This window comes from Pan paniscus, chromosome 1 (assembly GCF_029289425.2).
Source record: "Pan paniscus chromosome 1, NHGRI_mPanPan1-v2.0_pri, whole genome shotgun sequence".
In the NCBI taxonomy this organism is placed as follows: Eukaryota; Metazoa; Chordata; class Mammalia; order Primates; family Hominidae; genus Pan; species Pan paniscus.
Window position 1 is genome coordinate 75900351 of NC_073249.2, and position 26965 is coordinate 75927315.

Genomic DNA, 26965 nt, shown 5'->3' on the forward strand with positions numbered 1-26965 from the left:
GGATCACGAGGTCAGGAAATCGAGACCATCCTGGCTAACACAGTGAAACCCCGGCTCTACCAAAAATACAGAAAAATTAGCCGGGCGTGGTCGCGGGCGCCTGTAGTCCCAGCTACTCGGGAGGCTGAGGCAGGAGAATGGCGTGAACCCGGGAGGCGGAGCTTGCAGTGAGCGGAGATCCCGCCACTTCACTCTAGCCTGGGCAGCAGAGCGAGACTCCGTCTCAAATAATAATAATAATAATAATAGGGAAAAAAATGAAAAATGGAATAAAAGCTCTCCGGCCGTAGATAACAGGCTGAAGTACAGTTCATAGGATAGATCTCTTCGCTATTTTCACCTGGAATTCTCCTCTGTGAACTCTGCAACAGACTTCTGTAGAGAGAACCCCAGATCGGTTGGGTGGTCCTTCTGATGGGTCTGGATAAACCCCTGTACAGCTGACTTAACCAAGAAGGGAAGTACATGTTGGAGCCACACGATGGCGAAAAACAATCACGAAATCCCACGCTGCCGGTAGTTAAAAGTCAGTTTTGGAAATACACAGAAATCCCTTAAAATTCCAGGAGTTCCCACTCTCTTCTCGAATATTTAAGGCCTCCTCCGCACAACATTCGAGTACACGTGTCTAGAAACAAGACAAATCTCCAAGGTCTCTGGGGTGCTTGCTGGGGTGGAGATAAGGGAAAGACCTTTCCCTGAGTCTTAAAGCATCAGTCTGCACTTCTACTCAACAAGTCGGCAGCCAAAAGTGACGACGAGAGAGCGACTCCACGTAGCGGCGCCAGGCGCGAGCCCAAGACAACCAGAGGCGGTCACTAGGTATTCGCCCTTCTCCTCTTTCCACGCTTCTCGAGAGGCTCCCGCGGCCAGAACCGGAAAACAAGGAGTAACAGTCGCGTTTCAAATCTCGCAGACCTGCTGGCCGATTTCGAGTCTTCTGAAAGAGGAAGGCGAGCAAAGCCAAAATTCTCCCAGAGCGCGAACCCAAACACAGATCGCCGCTGGGGTCCAAGCGCCCTTCAACTCCGCCCGCTAGTGCCCAAGATTACCGGGAAGGAATTCAACGAATCAGTGGTGAGGTGCCGCCGCCATGCCTACTACGGGCGGAAATCTGAGAGAAAGCTTCGCACCGGTAGGAAAACTGACGAGCAACCGAGCACGATTGGAAAGGTTGACGATAGTGGTTAAGTGGCTCGGCCTTGCCCTCAGTTAAAATGGCAATTTTAGTTGCTTCACTGATATGGAATCGGCGAGGCGCCAAGGAGGCTTCCTGCGTGGGGCCGCAGAGCGAGTCGGGAAACGATTTTAAACTGAAGAGGCGGCGGAGGGCCGAATTCCCTTTTCTCAACGGCTTGATTTCAGAGCTGGGCTGGTCTCTGACAGGCTCAGCTGGAGAGGGACGGGTTGGGACGCACTGTCCTTTTGCCCTTCCCCCTCCGCGAGCAGAAGCTGACTCCGCAGGAGCGAGGGTCGCAGAGCTGGGTGAGCGGAAATGTCCCTCCCAGAGTGAAGTCGCAGGGCCCGCCCCGCGTCTGAGGGAGCGGAGGTCTTCCTGGGTGCGTTTGTGTCTCTTGTGAACCCACTTGTGGAGCGAGAGGGAATTTGGGAGGGCCAGGGGTTAGTCTGGCCTCTGTCTTAGCTGTCGTTTTGGCGTTTTTTTTTTTTTTTTCTTCAGGGGATTTCAGTCTCCACATAGTTTTGGAGCCGGACTTTTGAAGAATGATTCATGAATCCGGAATGGGTGACAGCGTCATCACGGCATTTTATTGGTAAAGATGCTTTGTATTGGTCCCGGACCTGCTTTAACTTTGTATTTGCCCTGTTGTGTGGTCATTATCTTACAATACTTGCGTGTTGAGGTGTGTTTAAACACTACGTACTTAACACCGGCTAAGTATTGGCATTGGGGCGGTTGGATTTAGGTATTGGTGGCAATGTAGAAAAGTGATCAAGTCAGAGCCCCTTCACGGACTAACCACAGGAGAAACAACAAAGCTTTACTTGTGTGCTGTGAACCACAACTGCAAGTGGAATTGTCAAGAGAACTAGCCCTGCCAAGCTCTGGAAAACTTCTGAGGAGATGGCACATGGAAAATGGATAAGATTTTTGAGACAAACGGGAGTAGAGAAGTGTTTTTAATTGGCGATAAGGTGAATAAAAAGGCAGGGAGAACAGTAGAGTGATCATCTGTTTAGAGTAGGGGGTGCATGTTTGGGTATAGGGCTGTCATTTAACCTCTTAAAGAATTGTCTACTGGAACTTTCTTCACTCTCATCCCTCCACCCCCCAATGTTGTATACAAAACCTTAGAGGAAGTGTATGCAGAATGTTGGATTTTGGAAAGGCTAATGTCGATGGATCTTGGGGAAGAACTGAAGTAGTAGAAAATGAACCTGGATAGGATCAGATAATAAGATCAAATACAGTAGTGCCTTGAAAGCCAGACAGGAATTCTGATTTGACTTCATATAGATGTGTGGGAACTGTTATGGGATCTCAAGCAAGGTAATGATAAAAGTGGTGACAATGAAAGACTGATGATGGATTAGGGAAAGGGGCTAAGATTGGGAACAAGATAAGTAGCCACAATTGAGAATGAAAGTGAAGCCCACATCTAAGAGGACAAGTGTCTATCTTTTTAAGAAATATGTCAGAGGCCAGGTGTGGTGGCTTATGCCTGTAATCCAGCACTTTGGGAGGCCAAGGCAGGCAGATCACTTGAGGTCAGGAGTTCAAGACCAGCCTGGCCAACATGGAGAAACCCCCATCTCTACCAAAAAATACAAAAATTAGCCAGGCGTGTTGGTGCATACCTGTAGTCCCAGCTACTGGGGAGGCTGAGGCAGGAGAATCACTTGAACCTGGGAGGTGGAGGTTGCAGTGAGCCAAGATTGCACCACTGCACTCCAGCCTGGGAGACAGAGTGAGACTCTGTCTTCAAAAAAGAAATATGTCAGAATTTGATGATAAAGTTAACAAAGTTAACTTTTTAGATGTAAAGGTGATGTTGAAGGAAGAGTAAAAGATGATGAAAGTTTTTTTAGTGGGGAAAGAAAATGAAAAGGAAGAATGGAATTATTACTGAGCAAAACAGAGTACAGTAGTTGGCAAAGAAAGATTGAATAAGATGTGAAGCGATGATTAGTTTTGAACTTAATGAGTTTGACGGAGGTTGGAAATGCAGGACTGGGTTGCAGTTGTAATGGTCTGAAGATAGAGATTTAGGAGTCATATAGAATGATTATTTTCCTATGTAGAATGAATGATTTTCAGAATCTGGGGCCACCTACTATTGGAACATGAGGAAAAAAAAGAATCAGTAAATAAATTGGAACTATAAAAAGTAAGGAGGAGAAAAGCCCCTAAAAAATCGAATGTCAGAGGAAACAAGGTCCCAGAAAGTTTAGAGGAGTAAGGATGAACAAACTTGATTGGAACAAAGTATTTGGCCATGATTTTGGCAAAAACAATGATCTTCGAAAGTGCAGTTTCTTTGTAGTGATAGATGGAAGAAAGAGATTGCTGAAGATTTCTAGTAAAATATTTATTAGTAACTGGAGGCAGTAGGTGTAGACCACGTTTCCAGGAGATTGGTCTCAGAAAGAATGAGACGAATTGGATTTAAACACAAATTTTTAATGTTAGAAATACTAGAATATGCTTGGCAGTGAAAGAAAAGGATCCTGTATAGGAGTGATTAAAGATGATAGAGATGTGAAGTACAGCCTGGTGTGGTGGTGCACGCTTGTAGTCCCAGCTACTCGAGAGGCTGAGGTGGGAGGATCGCCTGAGCCCAGCAGGTGGAGGCTGCAGTGATATCAGGCCACTGCACTCCAGCCTGGACAACAGAGTGAGACCCTGTCTCAAAAAAAAAAAAAAAAAAAAAAAAAAAAAAAGGCTGAAGTACACAAAGGAGATGGTGTCCAGGGGAGATACAAGTAAGAGGACCTCTTTGCTTCCGATTGGAAGGAAGAGTATTGGGACAGTAATATATTGAGTCAAGGTATATTTATAACCTCTGGATTATTGTGCTGGGCAAAAATTACACATTCTTGAGTGTGAAATGAGAAGGTAAAATAAGTATAAATCATTTGTTAATCTTTAATTCGTGGATTGGGCTATTTTACGTTAACATTAAATACACAATGGACATGTTTTTTCAAAACCATCCCTCTTAGTGCTGATAGTCTTTTTCTCACCTACATTTATTGCTAGACTTTTTAAAGTCACCTAGACTTTAAAATCTTTTTGGGATTCATAGCATTTCTCTTTTAAGGAGTCAAATTCAGCAGGGCTTATGTTGCCTCATAATTGATCCCTGTTTAAAAGGCAATGTGAAAGAAGTAGCTAAGTGCACTCATTGCAGAGTTAGACTGTCTGGATTCAAATCCTGACTCTTCCACTCTAACTTGTTGACTTTGGCAAGTTACTTAACTTGTCTGATTTCCTATTTGTCAGCTGGGAGCATGATCTACTTCATGGGGTTGTATGAAGATTAAATGAGAAAATATTTATAAAGGGCTTAGAAGAGTACCTGAAACATGATGAATGCTCAATAAGTGTTAGCAATTATTGTACCAAGTAACAAATTTGAAGGAAACATTCTAAGTAGGATTGATTAAAATTCCCTTTGAAATAGGTAATTCAATATGCATTTAAAGCTAGGATGCTTTAGAATAGCTGCTATTTAAATTGTGTGGTGTCTGGTGTAGAGTCATGTATTCACTACAGTCAAGATACAGTTCCATCACCACAAGGAATTCTTGTGTTGCCTTTTTATAGTCACATTTATGTCCCTCCCACCCTCTTCCCTTTCCCTGATCTCTGTCAGCCACTCATCTGTTTTCATTCCTTTAACTTTGTCATTTTAAAAATGTTAAATGTATGAAATTTTATATGTGACCTTTTTGGATTGGCTTTAACATCCAAGTTGTTGCATGTATCAATAATTTGTTTCTTTTCATTGCTGAGTACTATTACATGGTGTGGATGTACCACAGTTTATTTAATCATTCACCCACTGAGTTGTTTTCAATTTTTGGCTATTATGAATAAAGCTACTATGAACATTTCTAAAAATAAATAAATAAATTGTGTGGTATATGAACTTGCTCTGGACATTATTTGAGCTTTAAGGACAAATAATGCTACATGTTTAGTTTATGTATTTATTTATTTATTAATTAGAGAGGGTCTCACTCTTGCTCAGACTAAAGTGCAGTGGTGTGATCATAGCTCACTGCAGCCTCAAACTCCTGGGCTCAAGCACTCCTCCTGCCTCAGCCTCTGGAGTGGCTACGACTACCACCATGCCAGGCTAATTCCTTTTTTTTTTTGAGAGATGGGGTCTTGCTGTGTTGTCCATGCTAGGACTACATGTTTAATTTGTGGAGTTTTGTGCAAGATATAAATGGTGTCCTAGTCTAACATATTGAAATAGAAGTTACAGGTTAAATCTGAAGTCTGAAATGCCCCATAACATGAATCTTTTTGAGCACTGACATGATGCTGGAAGGAAATGTTCACTGGAGCATTTTGGATTTCAGATTTTTGGATTAAGCATGCTTGACCAGTGTAATACAAATATTCCCAAATTTGAGAAAATCTGAAATCCAAAAACACTTTTGATCCCAAGCATTTTGGGTAAGGGATGCTCAACCTGTGCTATTTTAAATATAATACTATTTAAATATGGGCCGAGTGCGGTGGCTGACACCTGTAATCCCAACACTTTGGGAGGCTGGTGGATCACCTGAGGTCAGGAGTTCAAGACCAGCCTGGCCAACATGGTGAAACACTGTCTCTACTAAAAATACAAACAAACAAACAAACAAACAAAAAATTAGCCAGGCATGGTAGCGGGCAGCTGTAATCTCAGCTACTCAGGAGACTGAGTCAAGAGAATTGCTGGAGCCCAGGAGGCAGAGGTTGCAGTGAGCCGAGATTGCGCCATTGCACTCCAGCCCAGGCCAACAACAGTGAGACTCCATCTCAAAAAATAAAATAAAATAAAATAAGTAAATATAGTAATATAACTTTTTATTCGTAAAAAACTTTTCAAAAGGGTAATTGTGTAGTAGTTGAGACTAATAACTTTTGTTGTTGTTGTTGAGATGGAGTCTTGCTCTGTCTCACCCAGGCTGGAGTGCAGTGGTGTGCTCTTGGCTCACTGAAGCCTCCACCTCCCGGGTTCAAGCGATTCTCCTCTCAGCCTCCTGAGTAGCTGGGACTACAGGTGTGTGCCACCATACCCAGCTAATTTTTGTTTTTCTAGTAGAGACGGAGTTTCACCATGTTGGTCAGGCTGGTCTCAAACTTCTGACTGCAGGTGATCCACTTTTCCTCGGCCTCCCAAAGTGCTCGGATTACAGGCGTGAGCCACTACGCCCAGCTGAGACTAATCATAACTTTGAAATGATAATTCCTTTTAATGAAAATTGTATTTTAATTTTGTGTTTCTTTTTTTCTTGAGAGGGTCTTGCTGCGTCACCCAGGCTGGAATTCAGTGGCATGATCACATCTCACTGCAGCCTTGACCTCATGGGCTCATGCAGTCCTACTTCAGCCTCCTGAGTAGCTGGGACCACAGGTGTGCACTACCACACCTGGCTAGTTATTTTTTTTTTTTTGTAGAGATGGAGTCTCACAGCGTTGCCCAGGCTGGTCTCAGACATCTGAGCTCAAGTGATTCACCTGCTTCAGCCTCCCAAAGTGTTGGGATTACAGTCATGAGCTACCATGCCTGGCCCTAATTTGGAAGTTCTATGAAATACTTCCGTTTAATTGAACCAATACTTGTTTAACAATTAAAGGACACTCAGCCTTGTATTTGGGTAATTATACAAGAGAAATATAAAGCATGGTTTCAGTGACAGTAGCTTAGTTTTACTGAGGATACAAGAAATACACACTGAAAAATGGTACAAGGAAGTATATGAACAGGGGCTAAAATGAGTGGTACAGACTGGGTGATTGAGGAAAGCTATGTGTGCTGGTATATCTCCAAGGATTTTGTAGAACATTCTTGAGGGATTTTTTCAGACTTATTTAGAGATGAGAGCTCATTCAGCACACACACACACATGCATACTCTGCTTCCAAGAATGAGCCACTGATAACAGATAACAGATAAAAATGTATGCCATAGGTATTTCAGGACCAAAAGGTTAAAAACACCCTAGTTTGAAAGGAGATCAAATTTCTAGCATGGTCTTAAAGGAGGTGAGATGGGAAAAGGACGCTTAAGATAGGAAATGCAGTTGAGAAGCAAACACATGAAGATAAGAATATGTTTATGTCCCAGGTTGGAGAGGAGAATTAGGAAGATAAGGAGAAGCTGAATTAGAAAGACCTTAAACCCAGCAGAAGAGTTTAGGATTTGTCTTGTTACTGTAAAGGTTTTTGCATAGATAAAGTGCTATTTTTGGAAGAATGGATTACTCTTAGATACGGAGAACTCTTAGTTGTGGCTAAGGAATTAGCTTTGTGAAGGGATGACAGATTTTTTTTTTAACATTTTTAAAAATTTTATTTTATTTTTTAAATTATACTTTAAGTTCTAGGGTACATGTGCAAAATGTGCAGGTTTGTTACATAGGTATACATGTGCCATGTTGGTTTGCTGCAGCCATCAACTCATCATTTACATTAGGTATTTCTCCTAATGCTATCCCTCCCCCAGCCACCGACCCCCCGACAGGCCCCGGTATGTGATATTCCCCGCCCTGTGTCCAATTGTTCTCATTGATCAATTCCCACCTATGAGTGAGAACATGCGGCGTTTGGTGTTCTGTCTTTGTGATAGTTTGCTGAGAATGATGGTTTCCAGCTTCATCCATGTCCCTGCAAAGGACATGAACTTATTCTTTTTTATGGCTGCATGGCATTCCATGGTATATATGTGCCACATTTTCTTAATCCAGTCTATCATTGTGGACATTTGGGTTGGTTCCAAGTCTTTGCTGTTGTGAATAGTGCCGCAATAAACATATGTGTGCATGTGTCTTTATAATAGCATGATTTATAATCCTTTGGGTATATACCCAGTAACGGGATCGCTGGGTCAAATGGTATTTCTAGTTCTAGATCCTTGAGGAATTGCCACACTGTCTTCCACAATGGTTGAACTAGTTTACACTCCCACCAACAGTGTAAAAGCACTCCTATTTCTCCACATCCTCTCCGGCATCTGTTGTTTCCTGACTTTTTAATGATCGCCATTCTAACTGGTGTGAGATGGTATCTCATTGTGGTTTTGATTTGCATTTCTCTGATGACCAGTGATGAAGAGCATTTTTTCATGTGTCTGTTGGCTTCATAAATGTCTTCTTTTGAAAAGTGTCTGTTCATATCCTTTGCCCACTTTTTGATGGGGTTGTTTGTTTTTTTCTTGTAAATTTGTTTAAGTTCTTTTTAGATTCTGGATATTATCCCTTTGTCTGATGGGTAGATTGCAAAAATTTTCTCCCATTCTGTAGATTGCCTGTTCACTCTGATGGTAGTTTCTTTTGCTGTGCAGACAGTCTTTATTTATTTATTTTTTTTGCTTTTTTTTTTTTGAGACGGAGTCTCGCTCTGTCACCCAGGCTAGAGTGCAGGGGCACGATTTTGGCTCACTGCAACCTCTGCCTCCTTGGGTTCAGCGATTCTCCTGCCTCAGCCTCCCAAGTGGCTGAGAGTATAGGCGCACATCACCATGCCTGGCTAATTTTTGTATTTTTAGTAGAAATGGCATTTCACCATATTGGCCAGGCTGGTCTCGAACTCCTGACCTTGTGATCCACCCGCCTCAGCATCCCAAAGTGCTGAGATTACAGGCGTGAGCCACTGCGCCCGGCCTGGTCTTCAGTTTAATTAGATCCCATTTGTCTATTTTGGCTTTTGTTGCCATTGCTTTTGGTGTTTTAGTCATGAAGTCCTTGCCCATGCCTGTGTCCTGATTGATAGTGCCTCGGTTTTCTTCTAGGGTTTTTATGGTTTTAGGTCTAACATTTACATCTTTAATCCATCTTGAATTAATTTTTGTATAAGGTGTAAGGAAGGGATCCAGTTTCAGCTTTCTACATATGGCTAGCCAGTTTTCCCAGCACCATTTATTAAATAGGGAATCTTTGTCCCGTTTCTTGTTTTTGTCAGGTTTGTCAAAGATCAGATGGTTGTAGATGTGTGGTGTTATTTCTGAGGCCTCTGTTCTGTTCCATTGGTCTGTATCTCTGTTTTGGTACCAGTACCATGCTGTTTTGGTTACTGTGGCCTTGTCGTATAGTTTAAAGCGAGGTGGCATGATGCCTCCAGCTTTGTTCTTTTTGCTTAGGATTGTCTTGGCAATGTGGGCTCTTTTTTGTTTCCATATGAACTTTAAAGTAGTTTTTTCCAATTCTGTGAAGAAAGTCATTGGTAGCTTGAGGGGGATGGCACTGAATCTATAAATTACCTTGGGCAGTATGGCCATTTTCACAATATTGATTCTTCCTATCCATGAGCATGGAAGGTTCTTCCATTTGTTTGTGTCCTCTTTTATTTTGTTGAGCAGTGGTTTGTAGTTCTCCTTGAAGAGATCCTTCACATCCCTTGTAAGTTGGATTGCTAGGTATTTTATTCTCTTCGTAGCAATTGTGAGTGGGAGTTCACTCATGATTTTGCTCTCTGTTTTTCTGTTATTGGTGTATAGGAATGCTTGTGATTTTTGCACACTGATTGTGTATCCTGAGACTTTGCTGAAGTTGCTTAACAGCTTAAGGAGATTTTGGGCTGAGACGATGGGGTTTTCTAAATATACAGTCATGTCATCTGCAAACAGGGACAATTTGACTTCCTCTTTTCCTAATTGAATACCCTTTATTTCTTTCTCTTGCCTGATTGCCCTGGCCAGAACTTCCAACAGTATATTGAATAGGAGTGGTGAGAGAGGACATCCCTGTCTTGTGCCAGTTTTCAAAGGGAATGCTTCCAGTTTTTGCCCATTCAGTATGATATTGGCTGTGGGTTTGTCATAAATAGCTTTTATTATTTTGAGATATGTTCCATCAATATCTAGTTTATGGAGAGTTTTTAGCATGAAGGCCTATTGAATTTTGTTGAAGGCCTTTTCTGCATCTATTGAGATAATCATGTGATTTTTGTTGTTGTTTCTGTTTATGTGATGAATTACATTTATTGATTTGTGTATGTGGAACCAGCCTTGCATCCTAGGAACGAAGCTGACTTGGTCATGGTGGATAAGCTTTTTGATGTGCTGCTGGATTCAGTTTGCCAGTATTTTATTGAGGATTTTTGCATCCATGTTCATCAGGGATATTGGTCCAAAATTCTCTTTTTTTGTTGTGTCTCTGCCAGGCTTTGGTATCAGGATGATGCTGGCCTCATAAAATGAGTTAGGGAGGATTCCCTCTTTTTCTGTTGATTGGAATAGTTTCAGAAGGAATGGTACCAGCTCCTCTTTGTACATCTGGTAGAATTTGGCTGTGAATCCATCTGGTCGTAGCCTTTTTTTGGTTGGTAGGCTATTAATTATTGCCTCAGTTTCAGAGCCTGTTATTGTTCTATTCAGTGATTCGACTTCTTCCTGGTTTAGTCTTGGGAGGGTGTATGTGTCCAGGAATTTATCCATTTCTTCTAGATTTTCTAGTTTATTTGTGTAGAGGTGTTTATAGTATTCTCTGATGGTAGTTTGTATTTCTGTGGGATCGCTGGTGATATTCCCTTTAGCATTTTTTATTGCATCTATGTGCTTCTTCTCTCTTTTCTTCTTTATTAGTCTTGCTAGCGGTCTATCAACTTTATTGATCTTTTCAAAAAACCAGCTCCTGGATTCATTGATTTTTTTGAAGAGTTTTTTTGTGTCTCTATCTCCTTCAGTTTTGCTCTGATCTTTGTTATTTCTTGCCTTCTGCTAGCTTTTGAATTTGTTTGCTCTTGCTTCTCTAGTTCTTTTAATTGTGATGTTAGGGTGTCAGTTGTATATCTTTCCTGCTTTCTCTTGTGGGCATTTAGTGCTATAAATTTTCCTCTACACACTGCTTTAAATGTGTCCCAGAGATTCTGGTACATTGTGTCTTTGTTCTCATTAGTTTCAAAGAACGTCTTTATTTCTGCCTTCATTTTGTTATTTAACCAGTAGTCATTCAGGAGCAGGTTGTTCAGTTTCCATGTAGTTGGGCGGTTTTGAATGAGTTTCTTAATCCTGAGTTCTAATTTGATTGTACTGTGGTCTGAGAGACAGTTTGTTGTGATATCTGTTCTTTTACATTTGCTGAAGAGTGCTTTGCTTCCAATTATGTGGTCAATTTTAGAATAAGTGGGATGTGGTGGTGAGAAGAATGTATATTCTGTTGATTTGGGGTGGAAAGTTATGTAGATGTCTATTAGGTCCACTTGGTGCAGAGCTGAGTTTAAGTCCTGGATATCCTTGTTAACCTTCTGTCTTGTTGATCTGTCTAATATTGACAGTGGGGTGTGAAAGTCTCCCATTATTATTGTGTGGGAGTCTAAGTCTCTTTCTAGGTCTCTAAGGACCTGCTTTATGAATCTGGGTGCTCCTGTATTGGGTGCATATATATACATATATATGGTAGGTAGCTCTTCTTGTTGAATTGATCTCTTTACCATTATGTAGTGGCCTTCCTTATCTCTTTTGATCTTTGTTGGTTTAAAGTCTGTTTTATCAGAGATTAGGATTGCAACCCCTGCTTTTTTTTGCTTTCCATTTGCTTGGTAGATCTTCCTCTATCTCTTTATTTTGAGCGTATGTGTGTCTCTGCATGTGAGATGGGTCTCCTGAATACAGCACACTGATGGGTCTTGACTGTTTATCCAATTTGCCGGTCTGTGTCTTTTAATGGGGGTATTTAGTCCATTTACATTTAAGGTTAATATTGTTAGGTGTGACTCTGATCCTGACATTATGATGTTAGCTGGTTATTTTGCCCGTTAGTTGATGCAGTTTCTTCCTAGCATTGATGATCTTTACAATTTCGCGTGTTTTTGCAGTGGCTGGTACTGATTGTTCCTTTCCATGTTTAGTGCTTCCTTCAGGAGCTCTTGTAAGGCAGGCCTGGTGGTGACAAAATCTCTTAGCATTTGCTTGTCTGTAAAGGATTTTATTTCTCCTTCACTTATGAAGCTTAGTTTGGCTGGATATGAAATTCTGGGTTGAAAATTCTTTTCTTTAAGAATGTTGAATATTGGCCCCCACTGTCTTCTGGCTTGTAGAGTTTCTGCCAAGAGATCCGCTGTTAGCCTGATGGGCTTCCCTTTGTGGGTTACCCGACCTTTCTCTCTGGCTGCCCTTAACATTTTTTCCTTCATTTCAACCTTGGTGAATCTGACAATTACGTGTCTTGGGGTTGCTCTTCTTGAGGAGTACCTTTGTGGTGTTCTGTGTATTTCCTGAATTTGAATGTTGGCCTGCCTTGCTAGGTTGGGGAAGTTCTCCTGGATAATATCCTGCAGAGTGTTTTCCAACTTGGTTCCATTCTCCCCGTCACTTTCAGGTACACCAATCAAACATACATTTGGTATTTTCACATAGTCCCATATTTCTTGGAGCCTTTGTTCGTTTCTTTTTACTCTTTTTTCTCTAATTTTGTCTTCTCGCTTTATTTCATTAATTTGATCTTCAGTCACTGATATCCTTTCTTCCACTTGATTGAATTGGCTATTGAAGCTTGTGCATGCATCATGAAGTTCTTGTGCCATGGTTTTCAGCTCCATCAGGTCATTTAAGTTCTTCTCTACACTGTTTATTCTAGTTAGCCATTCGTCTAACCTTTTTTCAAGATTTTTAGCTTCCTTGCGATGGGTTACAACATGCTCCTTTAGCTCTGAGAAGTTTGTTATTACCGACCTTCTGAAGCCTACTTCTGTCAACTCATCAAAGCCATTCTCCATCCAGCTTTGTTCCATTGCTGGCGAGGGGCTGTGATCCTTTGGAGAAGAGGCCCTCTGGTTTTTAGAATTATCAGCTTTTCTGCTCTGGTTTCTCCCCATTTTTGTGGTTTTATCTACCTTTGGTGTTTGATGTTGGTGACCTACAGATGGGGTTTTGGTGTGGATGTCCTTTTTGTTGATGTTGATGCTATTCCTTTCTGTTTGTTAGTTTTTCTTCTGTCAGTCAGGTCCCTAGACTACAGGTCTGTTGGAGTTTGCTAGAGGTCCACTCCAGACCCTGTTTGCCTGGATATCACCAGCAGAGGCTGCAGAACAGCAAACATTGCTGCCTGATCCTTCCTCTGGAAGCTTCGTCCCAGAGTGGCACCTGCCTGTGTGAGGTGTCAGTCAGCCCCTACTGGGAGGTGTCTCCCAGTTAGGCTACACGGGGGTCAGGGACCCACTTGAGGAGGCAGTCTGTCTGTTCTTAGCGCCCAAATGCCATGCTGGGAGAACCACTGCTCTCTTCAGAGCTGTCAGACAGGGACGTTTAAGTCTGCAGACGTTTCTGCTGCCTTTTGTTCAGCTATGCCCTGCCCACAGAGGTGGAGTCTATAGAGGCAGTAGGCCTTGCTGAGCTGTGGTGGGCTTCGCCCAGTTTGAGCTTCATGGCCACTTTGTTTACCTACTGAAGCCTCAGCAATGGCGGACGCCCCTCCCCACCATGAGGCTGCTGTCTCACAGGTCAATCTCAGGCTGCTGGGCTAGCAGTGAGCAAGGCTCTATGGGTGTGGGACCCACCAAGCCAGGCACGGGAGAGAATCTCCTAGTCTGCCGGTTGCCAGGACAGTATGAAAAGTGCAATATTTGGGTGGGAGTGTCCCATTTTTCCAGGTACAGTCTGTCATGGCTTCCCTTGGCTAGGAAAGGGAAATCCCTGGACCCCTTGCGCTTCCCAGGTGAGGCAATGCCCCACCCTGTTTTGGCTCACCCTCCATGGGCTGCACCCACTGTCCAGCCAGTCCCAGTGAGATGAACCAGTTACCTCAGTTGGAAATGCAGAAATCACCTGTCTTCTGCGTCGATCATGCTGGGAGCTGCAGACCGGAGCTGTTCCTATTCAGCCATCTTGGAACTGGATTCGACAGATTCTTGACAGAAAAATTCAGTAGAATGTGCTTAATGACTATGTGTTAAAGAATGAAGGTGGGGGACTACATGAATTTAAGTTAACTTAGCAAATTGACAGGAATTTGAAAATGGATCAGTTAGCTTTTTGAAGGAGGAAAAGAAGTTGAACTTAGTTTTGAACATATACTGTTTTTGAGGTATCTGTAAGATATACATAAAAGTGGGCTATAGCCAATGAGGAATATAGGACTTGGTTTAAAAGTCAAAACTGGGGATAGGGAGGGGAAAAGACAGAAAGAGAAAGGATTCCTTTAGAGTGAGGAGAGGAATCAGTGAAACTGTAAGCATGAATTAACTTTTTAGTGCTTAGAATTCTGGTTTTATTTCTTCTTATGCAGACAGACCATGGATTCTTACAATGCACCAGAGTCAACTCCTAGCGCATCCTCAAGACCTGAAGATTACTTTATAGGTGCCACTCCTCTGCAGAAACGATTAGAATCGGTCAGGAAGCAGAGTTCATTTATCCCGACTCCACCTCGAAGGAAAATTCCCCAGTGTTCGCAGCTGCAGGTATGCTTTTTGTGTCCCTTTGTGTTAGTCAATAATTGAGAATATCTGTGAACAAAACATTTCAATTTTTGTAACTATAGTATTCTTAGTATCTTCTTAACCCCTCAGCTAATAAAATAAATGAGAAAGAAACAGTTTCATAATGATCAGCGCTACCTCTTTATGTCTTTTATTTGTTTTTTATATTTGTATTTATGTATTTGTTTATTTATTTTGAGACAGAGTCTTGCTCTGTCACCCAGGCTGGAGTGCAGTGGCGCGATCTCGGCTCACTGCAAGCTCTGCCTCCTGGCGGCCATTCTCCTGCCTCAGCCTCCCCAGTAGCTGGGACTACAGGCGCCCGCTACCACGCCTAGCTAATCTTTTGTATTTTTTAGTAGAGACAGGGTTTCACCATGTTAGCCAGGATGGTCTCGATCTCCTGACCTTGTGATCTGCCCGCCTCAGCCTCCCCAAGTGCTGGGATTACAGGCATGAGTCACCGCGCCCGGCCTGTTTATTTATTTTTTAAGTAATTTTCAAACATGCAACCCATATATACCAGGAGTTTTTATGTATTTTAACCTCCTTTAATCTGAATCATGTCCACGGTATTTTTTTTTAACTTTTATTTTAAGTTAAGGGGTATATGTGCAGGATGTGCAGGTTTGTTATCTAGGTAAACATGCGTCATGGGGGTTGGTTGTACAGATTATTTCGTCACCCAGATGTTAAGCCTAATATCCATTAGTTATTTTTCCTGCTTCTCTCCTTCCTCCCACCCTCCACCCCCGAGAGGCCTAAGCGTGTGTTGTTCCCCTCTATGTTTCCATGTGTTCTCATCATTTAGCTCCCACTTATAAGTGAGAACATGTGGTATTTGGTTTTCTGTTCCTTTGCTTGTTGGCTAAGGATAATGGCCTCCAGCTCCATCCATGTCCCTGCAAAGGATATGATCCCATTCATTTTTATGGCTGCATAATATTCCATGGTGTATATGTACCACATTTTCTTTATCCAGTCTGTCATTGATGGGCATTTAGGTTGATTCCATGTCTTTGCTATTGTGAATAGTGCTGCAGTGAGTATATGCATGCATGTGTCTTTATGGTAGACTGATTTATATTCCTTTGGGTATATATCCAGTAAGGAGATTGGTGTGTCAAATAATATTTCTGTCTCTAGGTCTTTGAGGAATTGCCACACAGTCTTCCACAATGGTTGAACTAATTCGCACTCCTACCAACAATATATAAGCATTCCTTTTTCTCCACAACCTCACCAGCATCTGTTTTTTTTTGACTTTTTATTTTTCTCCACAACCTCACCAGCATCTGTTGTTTTTTTACTTTGTAATAATAGCCATTCTGACTGATGTGAGATAGCATCTCATTGTGGTTTTGATTTGCATTTCTCTAATGATCAGTGATGTTGAACTTTTCTTCATATGATTGTTGGCCTCATGTATGTCTTCTTTTGAGAAGTGTCTGCTTATGTCCTTTGCTGACTTTTTAATGGGGTTGTTTTTTTTTTTGTTTTGTTTTGTTTTTTTTTTTAGAGAGTGTCTCACTCTGTTACCCAGCCAGGCTGGAGTGCAGTGGCATGATCTTGGCTAACTGCAACCTCTGCCTTCCAGATTCAAGCGATTCTTCTGCCTCAGCCTCCTGAGTAGCTGGGATTACAGGCATCCACCACCATGCCTGGCTAATTTTTTTTGTATTTTTAGTAGAGACAGTGGTTCACCCTGTTGTCCAGGCTGGTCTGGAACTCTTGACCTCAGGTGATCAACCCTCCCCACCCTCTCAAAGTGCTGGGAGTCTTGCTCTATCACCCAGGCTGGAGTGCAATGGTACGATCTTGGCTCACTGCAACCTCCGCCTCCTGGGTTCAAGCGATTCTCCTGCCTCAGCCTCCGGAGTAGCTGGCACTACAGGTGCCCGCCACCACGCCCAGCTAATTTTTTTGTATTGTTAGTAGAGACGGGGTTTCACCATGTTGGCCAGGCTGGTCTCGAACTCCTGACCTCAGGTGATCCACCTGCCTCGGCCTCCCAAAGTGTTGGGATTACAGGTGTGAGCCACCACGCCTGACCTGGCCCATTTTTTTTCTTGTAAATTTGTTTAAGTTCCTTATTGGTGCTGGATAGTAGACCTTTGTCAGATGCATGGTTTGCAAACATTTTCTCCCATTCTGTAGGTTTTCTGTTTACTCTGTTGATAGTTTCTTTTGCTGTGCAGAAGCCCTTTAGTTTAATTAGATCCCATTTGTTAATTTTTGCTTTCATTGCAATTGCTTTTGGCATCTTTGTCATGAAATCTTTGCCTGTACCTATGTCCTGAATGGTATTGCCTAGGTTGTCGTCCAGGGTTTTTATAGTTTTGTGTTTTACATTTAAGTCTTTAATCCACCTTGAGTTAATTTTTATATATAGTATATGGTATAAATGAAGTGTTTTTGTTTTTAATGGTACCTGTGGTTCTAATAGAGCATGGCAAAAAATATTCCCAAATATCTTTTTTTTTTTTTTTTTTTTAAGACTAGTCTAGCACAGTAGTGACAAAGGGGGAAGGGGGAAAGAGTAGAACAGGGAGTTGGAAACAAGGAGTTTGATCTATAACTGATTGTGAACAATCAACTGAGATAACTCACTACCTTTGGACCAGCCCCCAAGTATCTTTTTATTTAATCTGTTGAATTGGGCATGGTTTCATAAAGTAGATTTGCTGCCAATTTTTTTTTTTTTTTAAGGCAGAGTCTCGCTCTGCCACCCAGGCTGGAGTGCAGTGGCGTGATCTCGGCTCACTGCAACCTCTGCCTTCCAGATTCAAGCAATTTTCCTGCCTCAGCCTGCTGAGTAGCTGGGATTACAGGTGCACACCACCATGCCTGGCTTATTTATTTTTGTATTTTTAGTAGAGATGGGGTTTTACCATGTTGGCTAGGCTGGTCTCAAACTCCTGACCTTGTGATCTGCCTGCCTCAGCCTCCCAAAGTGCTGGGATTACAGTCGTCAGCCACTGTGCCTAGCCCAAACAATTTTTAAAATTAAGACTAATCAAATTAGATACTTTAGGAATGGTTACTACTTTTGAAATCTATAGTTTGAGGTTTCTAAAAGTGAAACATAAATTTTATGTTAAATATTTATTGAACACTTGTTCTAGATAGCATTGTTCTAGAGAGAACTAAATAGACAAAATCACTGCTGTCATCCAGCTTATACACCAGTAGGGAAGACAGATAATAAAAATACAAAAAAATTGCAGACAAGAATATAATGTTGGGTAGTAATAAGTGCTGTGAAGAAAAGTAAAGCCAGATGAGGTGATACAAAGTTGGAGTGGGTGCAGGTGCTACTTTAGATCGAGTGGCCTCTTGGATTACATTTGGGTAGAGAACTGATGAAGTGAAGGAACTTGCCATGTGAACACTTGGGAGAAGAGCATTCTAAAGAGAAGGTACAGCAAAGGTAAAGGTCTGTTCAAGGATCTGCAAAAAGTCCTGCAAACTCATTTGGTTGGAGTGCAAAAATCAGGTACTCAATAATATATTTGTATTAGATGTTTTAAATGCTATGATTAAATTCTTATTGTTTCCTAATTCTTAAACTTCTTTTGTCTTGATTTTTTTTTATAGGAAGATGTTGACCCTCAAAAGGTTGCATTGCTTCTGCATAAACAGTGGACTTTATATAGTTTAACTCCCTTATATAAATTCTCCTATAGTAATCTCAAAGAGTATTCTAGACTTCTCAATGCTTTTATTGTTGCTGAAAAGCAAAAAGGACTTGCTGTGGAAGTGGGAGAAGACTTCAACATCAAAGTGATTTTTTCTACTCTCCTAGGAATGAAAGGAACACAAAGGGACCCGGAAGCATTTCTTGTCCAGGTATAATACATAAACAGTTCTTGCTTCCTAGGGGAAAAGTATTATGTCTTGTTTGACTAAACTATAATAATTAGATATAATCAACTTAAAAATTTTTTTCCTATGTATATAAGTAGTTTGTGTACAAAATCATGTTTATTTTTAAAAACTGAGGAAATACATAAAAATACAAAAAAAGTTAAAAATTATAGTTTAACATTTTGGTATATATGTTTGGTTATCTGTATCTATATAGTCTTGAAATTGGGATCACATTGCCCATACTTTTACATTATGATATTTTTACTAATATTGTAGACAATTACTTATATCATTAGGAATTCTGTATTTTTGTGGTTTTTACTGGGATTAAATTTCTATAAGTAGAATTTTAGTATAAAAATATATATCATTAAATTTTGTGATACTTCATGCCAGGTTACTCTCAGAAATGTAACATTTTAAGGCTGGGTGCAGTGGCTCACGCCTGTAATCCCAGCACTTTGGGAGGCTACGGCGGGCAGATCACCTGAGCCTAGGAGTTTGAGACCATCCTGGGCAACATGACAAGATGCCATTTCTACAAAAAATACAATAAATAAATAAATAAATCTGGTTTCTTAATCAAGATAGTTCTATTGCTCTTATATACTACTTACAGGAAGGAATATAAAATGTTGCGTTTATTTTATTTTATTTTATTTTTTTGAGACAGGGTCTCATTTTGTCACCCAGGCTGGAGTACAGTGGCACGATCTTGGTTGACTGCAACCTCTGTCTCCTGGGCTCAAGTGATCCTTCCACCTTAGCCTTCCAAGTAGCTGGGACTGCAGGTGCATGCCACCACACTCGGGTAAATTTTGTATTTTTTGTAGACAAGGTCTCGCCATGTTGCCCAGGTTGGTCTTGAACTCCTGGGCTCAAGTGATCCACCCACCTTGGCCTCCCAAAGTGCTGGGATTACAGGCATGAACCACCACACTCAGCCTCAGATTTATTTTGTTTATTATTCATGCCTGCTGCTTCTGTTTCTTTTGAGCTAACTAATCTTAATAATGGATAAGGAAATTAAGTTCTCAAGCAGTTGAAAAGGACTGACTTTTTGTTTGTATAGATTAGAGTCAGTAAACCATGGCCCATAGGCCAAATCTGATCTGCTGCTTGTTTTTGTAAATAAGGTTTTATTGGAACATAGCCCCTTTTATTTGCTTATATATTGTCTGTGGCTGCTTTTGTGCTGCAACAGCAGAGTTGAGAAGTTGCAACAGAGCCCATATTGCCAGCAAAGTCTGAAATGCTTACTAACTGGCCCTTTACAGAAAAAATTTGCTGACCCCTGATATAGGTCATGGTATTGGCAAAGATCTCAAGATGTTCTGGGATTAGGGTTAGCCTAAATAACAGTGAATTAAACAAGATAGTGGTATACTGTTTTTTTTTTTTTTAAAAAGTGCATGGATGTAAGCTGTCCAAGGCTGGTATGATGCTTGATGAAATCATTAATAATCTAGGCTCTTTCTTCTCCTTAGTGCATGGTTTTCATCTTAGAAGTTACCTTATTGTCTAACATAAGATGTCTCCAGCAGCTCTAAACATTATATTCAAGTTCCAGGCAGGAAGTAGGAAGAAGATGGGAAGGACAAACAGAACCTGATGCAGAGTAAATCTTGCTGAGACCCAGTAACTTCTCTTTACATCTTAGTTGGAAGGGAGGCTAGAAAAGACTTTTTTTTCAGTGAGTACTCTGCCAACTTAACTAAAGAGACTTTTTTTTTTTTTTTTTTGAGACAGCTTCTCTGTCACCAGATTGGAGTGCAGTGGTACTGTCTTGGCTCACTGCAACCTCTACCTCCTGGGTTCAAGTACTCTTCCCGCCTCAGCCCCCCAAGTAGCTAGGACTATAGGCATGTGCCACCGTGCCAGGCTAGTTTTATATTTTTATAGAGACAGGGTTTCACCGTGTTGCCCAGGCTGGTCTCAAACTCCTGAGCTCGTGATCCACCCGCATCGGCCTCCCAAAGTCCTGAGATTGCAGGCATGAGCCATCTCGCCCAGCCATAAAGGGACTGTTTTATTGTGGGAGGAAAAATGGATACTCAAGAGACAATTAGCAGTTTTTGTCAAGTGAAGCACCTGATGCACAGAGAAGTTTTGTGACTTGCATATTATCAGTCAAGCATCTACCCTTGTGAGGATTAGAAATGACCTCTTGAATTCCTGGTATAGTGTTCTAATAGTTTTCAAATTAAATCTCGTTTCTTGATAGGGTTACAAGACTCTTAGGTCATGAAAGTGTGATAAAGTTAATGTATCTAAGCTTCCAGCTATTTGAGAGTCTTTCATAATTTCTTGAACAAGAAGGAGAAATATGTTAAAAGAACTGTGTAAATGATCATTTCTGAAGGGGTATGATACAAAGCTATGATATTAACCTTGGTCTGCTTAATGCTTTAACAGAGTTCTTTGAGTATCCGGAAGGCATGTTTGTCATGTAACTTAAAATTTAAAGTTTGAGGGGTTAGGCAATCAGCTAAAAATATAATAAAATATCCTAAATGATCTGAATGGATTGTCCAATGAGCCAAATCAAAAGAGATTAAAATGTTAGTAGGAATAAATTTACAGCCTCAGTATAAGTTGGGAGAGATTTACCTATAAAGCAAACATGAATATACAGGGCTAGTTTATATAAAGCTGTCAACTAAAAACCAGAAAACTGCAATCTGAGATTACATTAATAGGAGTATAATCTAGTTAAAGGTGGTGGTTAGTCTTGCAATCAGACCTTTTTCCCCCTTCCTTCCCCGAATCAGAGCTTTTTAAAGTAATTATATTCACTTATGAATGATTCCTATGCAGAATAATTTCAGGGAAGAATGACTAGAATAGTGAGAGAATGTGAATGTATGTCATAGGTGAATGGTTGAAGAAACTGGAAATATTGAACTTAGTACTATGTATGATGGGGACCATCAAATATTTGAAGGACTTTTCCTGTAGAAGAGAGATCAGATGTGATTATATTCTGCATGCCCAAAAGGAAGAAAGCAGGACCAGTGGGTAGAAACTGTAGGGTCTAACATATAAAAGAACATTTTAAGTTGATAGTGCTGCCTTAGGAAATATTGAAGCCTTCCTCAATGAAAGAATTCAAACATGTTAGATTTTGTGACCTTTCACAGTTCTTTCTAAAGTTGAGGGGTTTTTTTTGTTTGTTTGTTTCAGGGTACTACACCTGGTTATGCCATATTGGTAGCTCTTATTTTGCAGTTTGGTTACACCAAGATTTTGCCATATATCATGTTTCCACTGTATAAGAATATTGGGGGCCGGGCACGGTAGCTCACGCCTATAATCCTAGTACTTTGGGTGGCCGAGGTGGGCAGATCACCTGAGGTCAGAGGTTGGAGACCAGCCTGACCAATACAGTGAAACCCCATCCCTACTAAAAATACAAAAATTAGCTGGGCATGGTGGTGCATGCCTGTAATCCCAGCTACTTGGGAGGCTGAGGCCGGAGAATCACTTGAACCCAGGAGGTGGAGGTTGCAGTGAGCTGAGATCATGCCACCGCACTCCAGCCTGGGCGACAGAGTGAGACTCCGTCTCAAAAAAAAAAAATGGCCAATTATTTTGATAAGCCCTGTTAATCATTAGGGAGACTATTCCCTCTATGTTTTTTTTGCAAGTATTACATTGGCTCGTCTTATTTTTAATGAACTAATTTTGAGAAGATGGAATTTAGAAGTAAATGTACTTTTGAATTTAAGGAGCCTGTTTACTTTCTTTGTAGATTGTGTCAAAATCTCAATTGCCATCTGAGAATAGAGAAGGTAAAGTGCTGTGGACTGGCTGGTTCTGCTGTATATTTGGAGACAGTCTTCTGGAGACTGTTTCAGAAGATTTCACCTGTCTGCCCTTATTCCTTGCAAATGGAGCAGAGTCTAACACAGCAATAATTGGAACTTGGTTTCAGAAAACCTTTGACTGTTATTTCAGTCCTTTAGCAATCAATGCATTTAATCTTTCCTGGATGGCTGCCATGTGGACTGCATGCAAAATGGACCATTATGTGGCTACTACTGAATTTCTTTGGTCTGTACCCTGTAGCCCTCAAAGTCTGGACATTTCTTTCGCAATACATCCAGAGGATGCAAAAGCTCTATGGGACAGTGTCCACAAAACACCTGGGGAGGTTACCCAGGAAGAAGTTGACCTATTCATGGATTGCCTTTATTCACATTTCCATAGACACTTCAAAATTCATTTATCAGCCACAAGATTAGTTCGTGTTTCAACATCTGTAGCTTCAGCACATACTGATGGAAAAATAAAGGTTAGTTTGAACAATCTAGTTAAGTAATTTTTCCTTGTTTTATGGTTTTAAAAATGTATGATGATTGTATTGTCCACTCAATTGAAGAAACACACTTGAATGTATTCAAGACAATAGAGAGCTTTTATTTTATGGTTTATGGTTTACTGCAGTCTTTAGCCTTCTAGATATAGCCTTATAATGGAAGGACACTATATGCTGTGTGCTTCAGCCTTTGGTAATAATGTGAATTATTATTTTGTAGTAACTTTGAAACTTTCAAAATTGTTCCTTGTGAAATTTTGAAATAATTATCAGAGTAATAGAGAATTTTGTGTTAGACAAAATTATAGCCAGAAACACAGAACTAAGATGTCATCTTTATGTTCCAGGCTTTTCTGTCCTCATTGGGAAAGAAATAATAGAGACATTGTTTTATTCTCTACAGAGTGATTTCTGATAAGAAGTATCAGAAATAGGCCAGGCCTGGTGGCTCACGCCTGTAATCCCAGCACTTTGGGAGGCCGAGGCGGGCGGATCATGAGGTCAGGAGATTGAGACCATGCTGGCTAACACGGTGAAACCCCGTCTCCACTAAAAATACAAAAAATTAGCCAGGCGTGGTGGTGGGCATCTGTAGTCCCAGCTACTGGGGGAGGCTGAGGCAGGAGAATGGTGTGAACCCGAGAGGCGGAGCTTGTAGTGAGCCGAGATCGCGCCACTGCACTCCAGCCTGGGTGACAGAGCGAGACTCCATCTCAAAAGAAAAAAAAAAAAGTATCAGAAATAAACTGAGAATTGGCTCCTAAAATATATTAAAATATACAGCCACAATATACATTCAGTAAATGTTTCCTGTGATCTTGTTACTGTGCTAAGAAGAGTTTAACAGACCTTAAATTCTAATCTTTAGAGCAACCCTGTAGTTAGGTGTTTTTTGTGTGTGTGCTTTTTGTTTTTTTTTTTTGAGACAGAATCTCACCCCATCACCCAGGCTGGAGTGCAGTGGTGCTATCTCAGCTAACTACAACCTCTGCCTCCTAGGCTCAAGCGATTCTCGTGCCTCAGCCTCCTGAGTAGCTGGGACTACAAGCATGAGCCACTACACCTGGCTAATTTTTGTAATTTTACTTTTTTTACTATTTTTATCTTTATTTATTTATTTATTTTGAGACGGAGTCTTACTCTGTCACCCAGGCTGGGGTGCAGTGGTGCAATCTCAACTCACTGCAACTTCCGCCTCCTGGGTTTAAGTGATTCTCCTGCCTCAGTCTCCCGAGTAGCTGGGACTACAGGTGCCTGCCACCATGCCCAGCTGTTTTTGTATTTTTAGTAGAGATGAGGTTTCACCATGTTGGCCAGGCTGTCTTGAACTCCTGACCTCAAATGATCCACTTGCCTTGGCCTCCTAAAGTGTTGGGATTACAGGCATGAGCCACCATGCCCGGCTAGTTAGATTTTTTTTTTTTTCCTTCGAGGTGGAGTCTTGTTTTGTTGCCTAGACTGGTGTGCAGTGGTGTGATCTTGGCTTACTGCAGCCTCCACCTCCTGGGTTCAAGCAATTCTCCTGCCTCAGCCTCCCGAGTAGCTGGGATTACAGGCTCCACCACCATACTTGGCTAATTTTTGTATTTTTAGTAGAGATGGGGTTTCACCATGTTGGCCAGGCTGGTCTCAAACTCCTGACCTAGTGATCCACCCGCCTCGGCCTCCCAAAGTGCTGGGATTATAGGCATGAGCCACCGTGCCTGGACAGTTAGGTGTTTTTATCCATATTTTATTTTAAAACAAGGAAACTGAGGCCAAGATAGGTTTAAATGACAAGCAAGATAGATTATCAAGAGGAAGAATCAAGATTTGAACTCTTACCTCGTAGATCCAATAAGTCAATACTCTATAAGCACTATATTCATGTTTTTCAAACTGGAGGTCACAGTGCAACAGTAGGTTGGGAAATAATTTTGATGAGACCAGCATTAAAAAACAAAAAAGGAAAGAAATAGAAAATGTAAAAATGAAGGGTTTTTTGTTTTAGAGGAGAGTCTCATTCTTTCACCCAGGCTGGAATGCAGTAGTGTGATTATAGCTCACTATAACCTTTAACTCCTGGGCTCAAGTGATCCTCCTGCCTCAGCCTTGTGAGTAGCTGGGACTATAGGTGTATACCATTACACCTGGCTGTTTTTTACATTTTAAAATTTTTTGTAGAGATGAGGTCTCCCTTTGTTGCCCAGGCTGGTCTTGAACTGCTGGGCTCAAGTGATCCTCCTGCCTCGGCCTCTCAAATTGCTGGGATTATAGGGATAAATCACTGTGCCTGGCCAAGAATGAGTGTATTGCATGTGGTAAGCTTCATGAATTAAATCTAGAAGTTAAACCAATATAACATTGATTATTCAAATATCAATCTGCTTTGTTATAATTAATACTATTCTAATTTTAAATGTCTCCTTCTTTTTCTTTTTGCAGATTCTGTGTCATAAATACCTTATTGGAGTGTTAGCATATTTGACAGAACTGGCAATTTTTCAAATTGAGTGAAGCCTTATGTGGACTATAAGTTATAGATTATATACTCTTATTGATAACTTGCCTAATTGCTATGCTGAAAGAGACTGCAGGAGAAATAGGCATCTATCTCTGCATCTGTTTTCCCCACCATGCCTTTGGAGTTGCCAAGATGGAAGCCAAGAAGGATCTAGAAGAACAAAGAATATGGTAGTAGATGAGCCACAGCCAGGTGCCCATGTACTAATCATGATAACCTGACATGCCATTCTCAAAATGCTGAGTTGTTAATTTCTTGTCATCTTTAAATATATATATATAGGCTGGGCTTGGTGGCTCACACCTGTAATTCCAGCACTTTGGGAGGCTGAGGTGGGTGGATCATTTGAGGCCAGGAATTCAAGACCAGCCTGGCCAACATGGTGAAACCCCTTCTCTACTGAAAATACAATAATTAGCTGGGCGTGGTGGCACATGCCTATAATCCCAGCTACTGGGGAGGCTGAGGCAGGAGAATCGTTTTAACCCAGAAGACAGGCTGCAGTGAGCCAAGACTGCACCACTGCACTCCAGCCTGGGCAACAAAGTGAGACTCTGCCTCAAAAAATAAAAAAGAAATAAAATAAATAAATATAGCGTTTATTATGTTTAAACTCTTAGGATTCAAATGAGAGGTATCTAATGGATATTTCTGATTTGGGTCTTTAAAACCTTTAATCTCTTTTAAGCATTTTAGACTTGCATTCAGAAAGAATTCTGTCTTCTAAAGACATTTTCCTAGCATTTCACTGCGGAGAACTGGCAATCAAAATCCCCTCAAAAGGGAACTAAAGATTAATATACACATTTTTTTAGTCACTAATATGCTTCTGTTTTAAATACAGTTCAACTCCTGTTGCAATGTTGAATTAAATGTTTATTTTAAAATGAAGCAATGTGTTTATCAATGTCTCGACATCTTTTAATTAATATCTCAGTAGTGGAAATTGGTAGGCTTTTTCTGTTAACACAGAGGGTACAGACTAACAATTATATAGAATCTTACAAATTGTAGAGTTGAAAGGCACCTGTGAGCCCCTTTTGAGGTCAGAAATTATCTTATTTAACCTTCATGTCCCAGTTTAGCATAATGCTTGGTAAATATCTGTAGATTAAATCAATTTTAATCAACTCTTTCTTTTTACAGATGAAAACTGTGAGATCGAGGAACTTAAGAGTCTTGCCCATGATGTTTTATCCAAATCTCTTCTTTTTACTTACTGAGCATAAGATTTTCTTTTACTTTAGGAATAATTTTTTTAAAATCTTGATTGAAAGAAAATTATTAGGCTGTCATTCTCAAAAAAACAAAGATTGACTACTGGAATGGGATATTATTTCAGATGTACTAGGAGCAGCAGATGTAATGGGAAAAGCATGGACTTTGGAGTCAGACATTCATCCATTCAACTAATCTTAAACTCCTACCATGTGCTTAGAATTGTATTGCATAATAGGAATATAGCAGTGAAGAAGTGAAAAAAGGTCTTTGTTCTGAGGAAATTATATTTTAGTGAAATAAGGCAAAAGGTTAATAATTTCAGATGGAGACAAATGCTATGAAGAAAATAAGGCAGTGCAATATGAAAAAGGGTGACTGGGGTGGGGCCTACCTTTCATACAGTAGTCAAAGAAGGTCTGTCTGAGGAAGTGACCTTTTGAACTGAGTCCTGAATGATGAG

The 26965-nt window shown here is 40.8% G+C and overlaps 2 protein-coding genes across 10 annotated transcripts in view; one reads left to right on the plus strand and one right to left on the minus strand.

The window, feature by feature from the left end:
- DARS2 (aspartyl-tRNA synthetase 2, mitochondrial) overlaps positions 1-1065 on the minus strand; it is a 35625-nt gene extending 34560 nt beyond the window's left edge. The window contains exon 1 of the mRNA XM_003824674.6: positions 341-1065. Within this exon, the coding sequence (XP_003824722.1) occupies positions 341-467 (127 nt within the window). The 5' untranslated portion in view covers positions 468-1065. The remainder of the gene's footprint in view (positions 1-340) is intronic.
- CENPL (centromere protein L) lies at positions 784-26175 on the plus strand. Of its 9 annotated transcripts, none has more exons than XM_063603843.1 (7): positions 936-1135; positions 1679-1772; positions 14401-14575; positions 18191-18442; positions 19137-19274; positions 22215-22757; positions 25206-26175. In XM_063603843.1, the coding sequence occupies exons 3-7, from the start codon at positions 14408-14410 to the stop codon at positions 25275-25277; spliced, it is 1173 nt and encodes a 390-aa protein (XP_063459913.1). In that variant the 5' UTR covers positions 936-1135; positions 1679-1772; positions 14401-14407; the 3' UTR covers positions 25278-26175. The 9 variants fall into 9 exon arrangements, with proteins under 9 accessions (XP_054967351.1, XP_063459917.1, XP_003824724.1 ...); XM_063603842.1 differs by lacking the exon at positions 936-1135 and adding an exon at positions 1347-1485; XM_063603841.1 differs by lacking the exon at positions 936-1135 and adding an exon at positions 1440-1559.
- Positions 26176-26965: the final 790 nt, after the last annotated feature.

Excerpts from the sequence above, each read along its gene's own strand:
- CENPL (XM_063603843.1), top strand. The coding sequence starts at position 14,408 with ATGGATTCTTACAATGCACCAGAGTCAACTCCTAGCGCATCCTCAAGA. Across the intron at positions 19,275-22,214 it reads GTGCATGCCACCACACTCGG|ATTGTGTCAAAATCTCAATT; the intron begins GTAAATTTTGTA and ends CTTTCTTTGTAG. Across the intron at positions 22,758-25,205 it reads ATACTGATGGAAAAATAAAG|ATTCTGTGTCATAAATACCT; the intron begins GTTAGTTTGAAC and ends TTCTTTTTGCAG.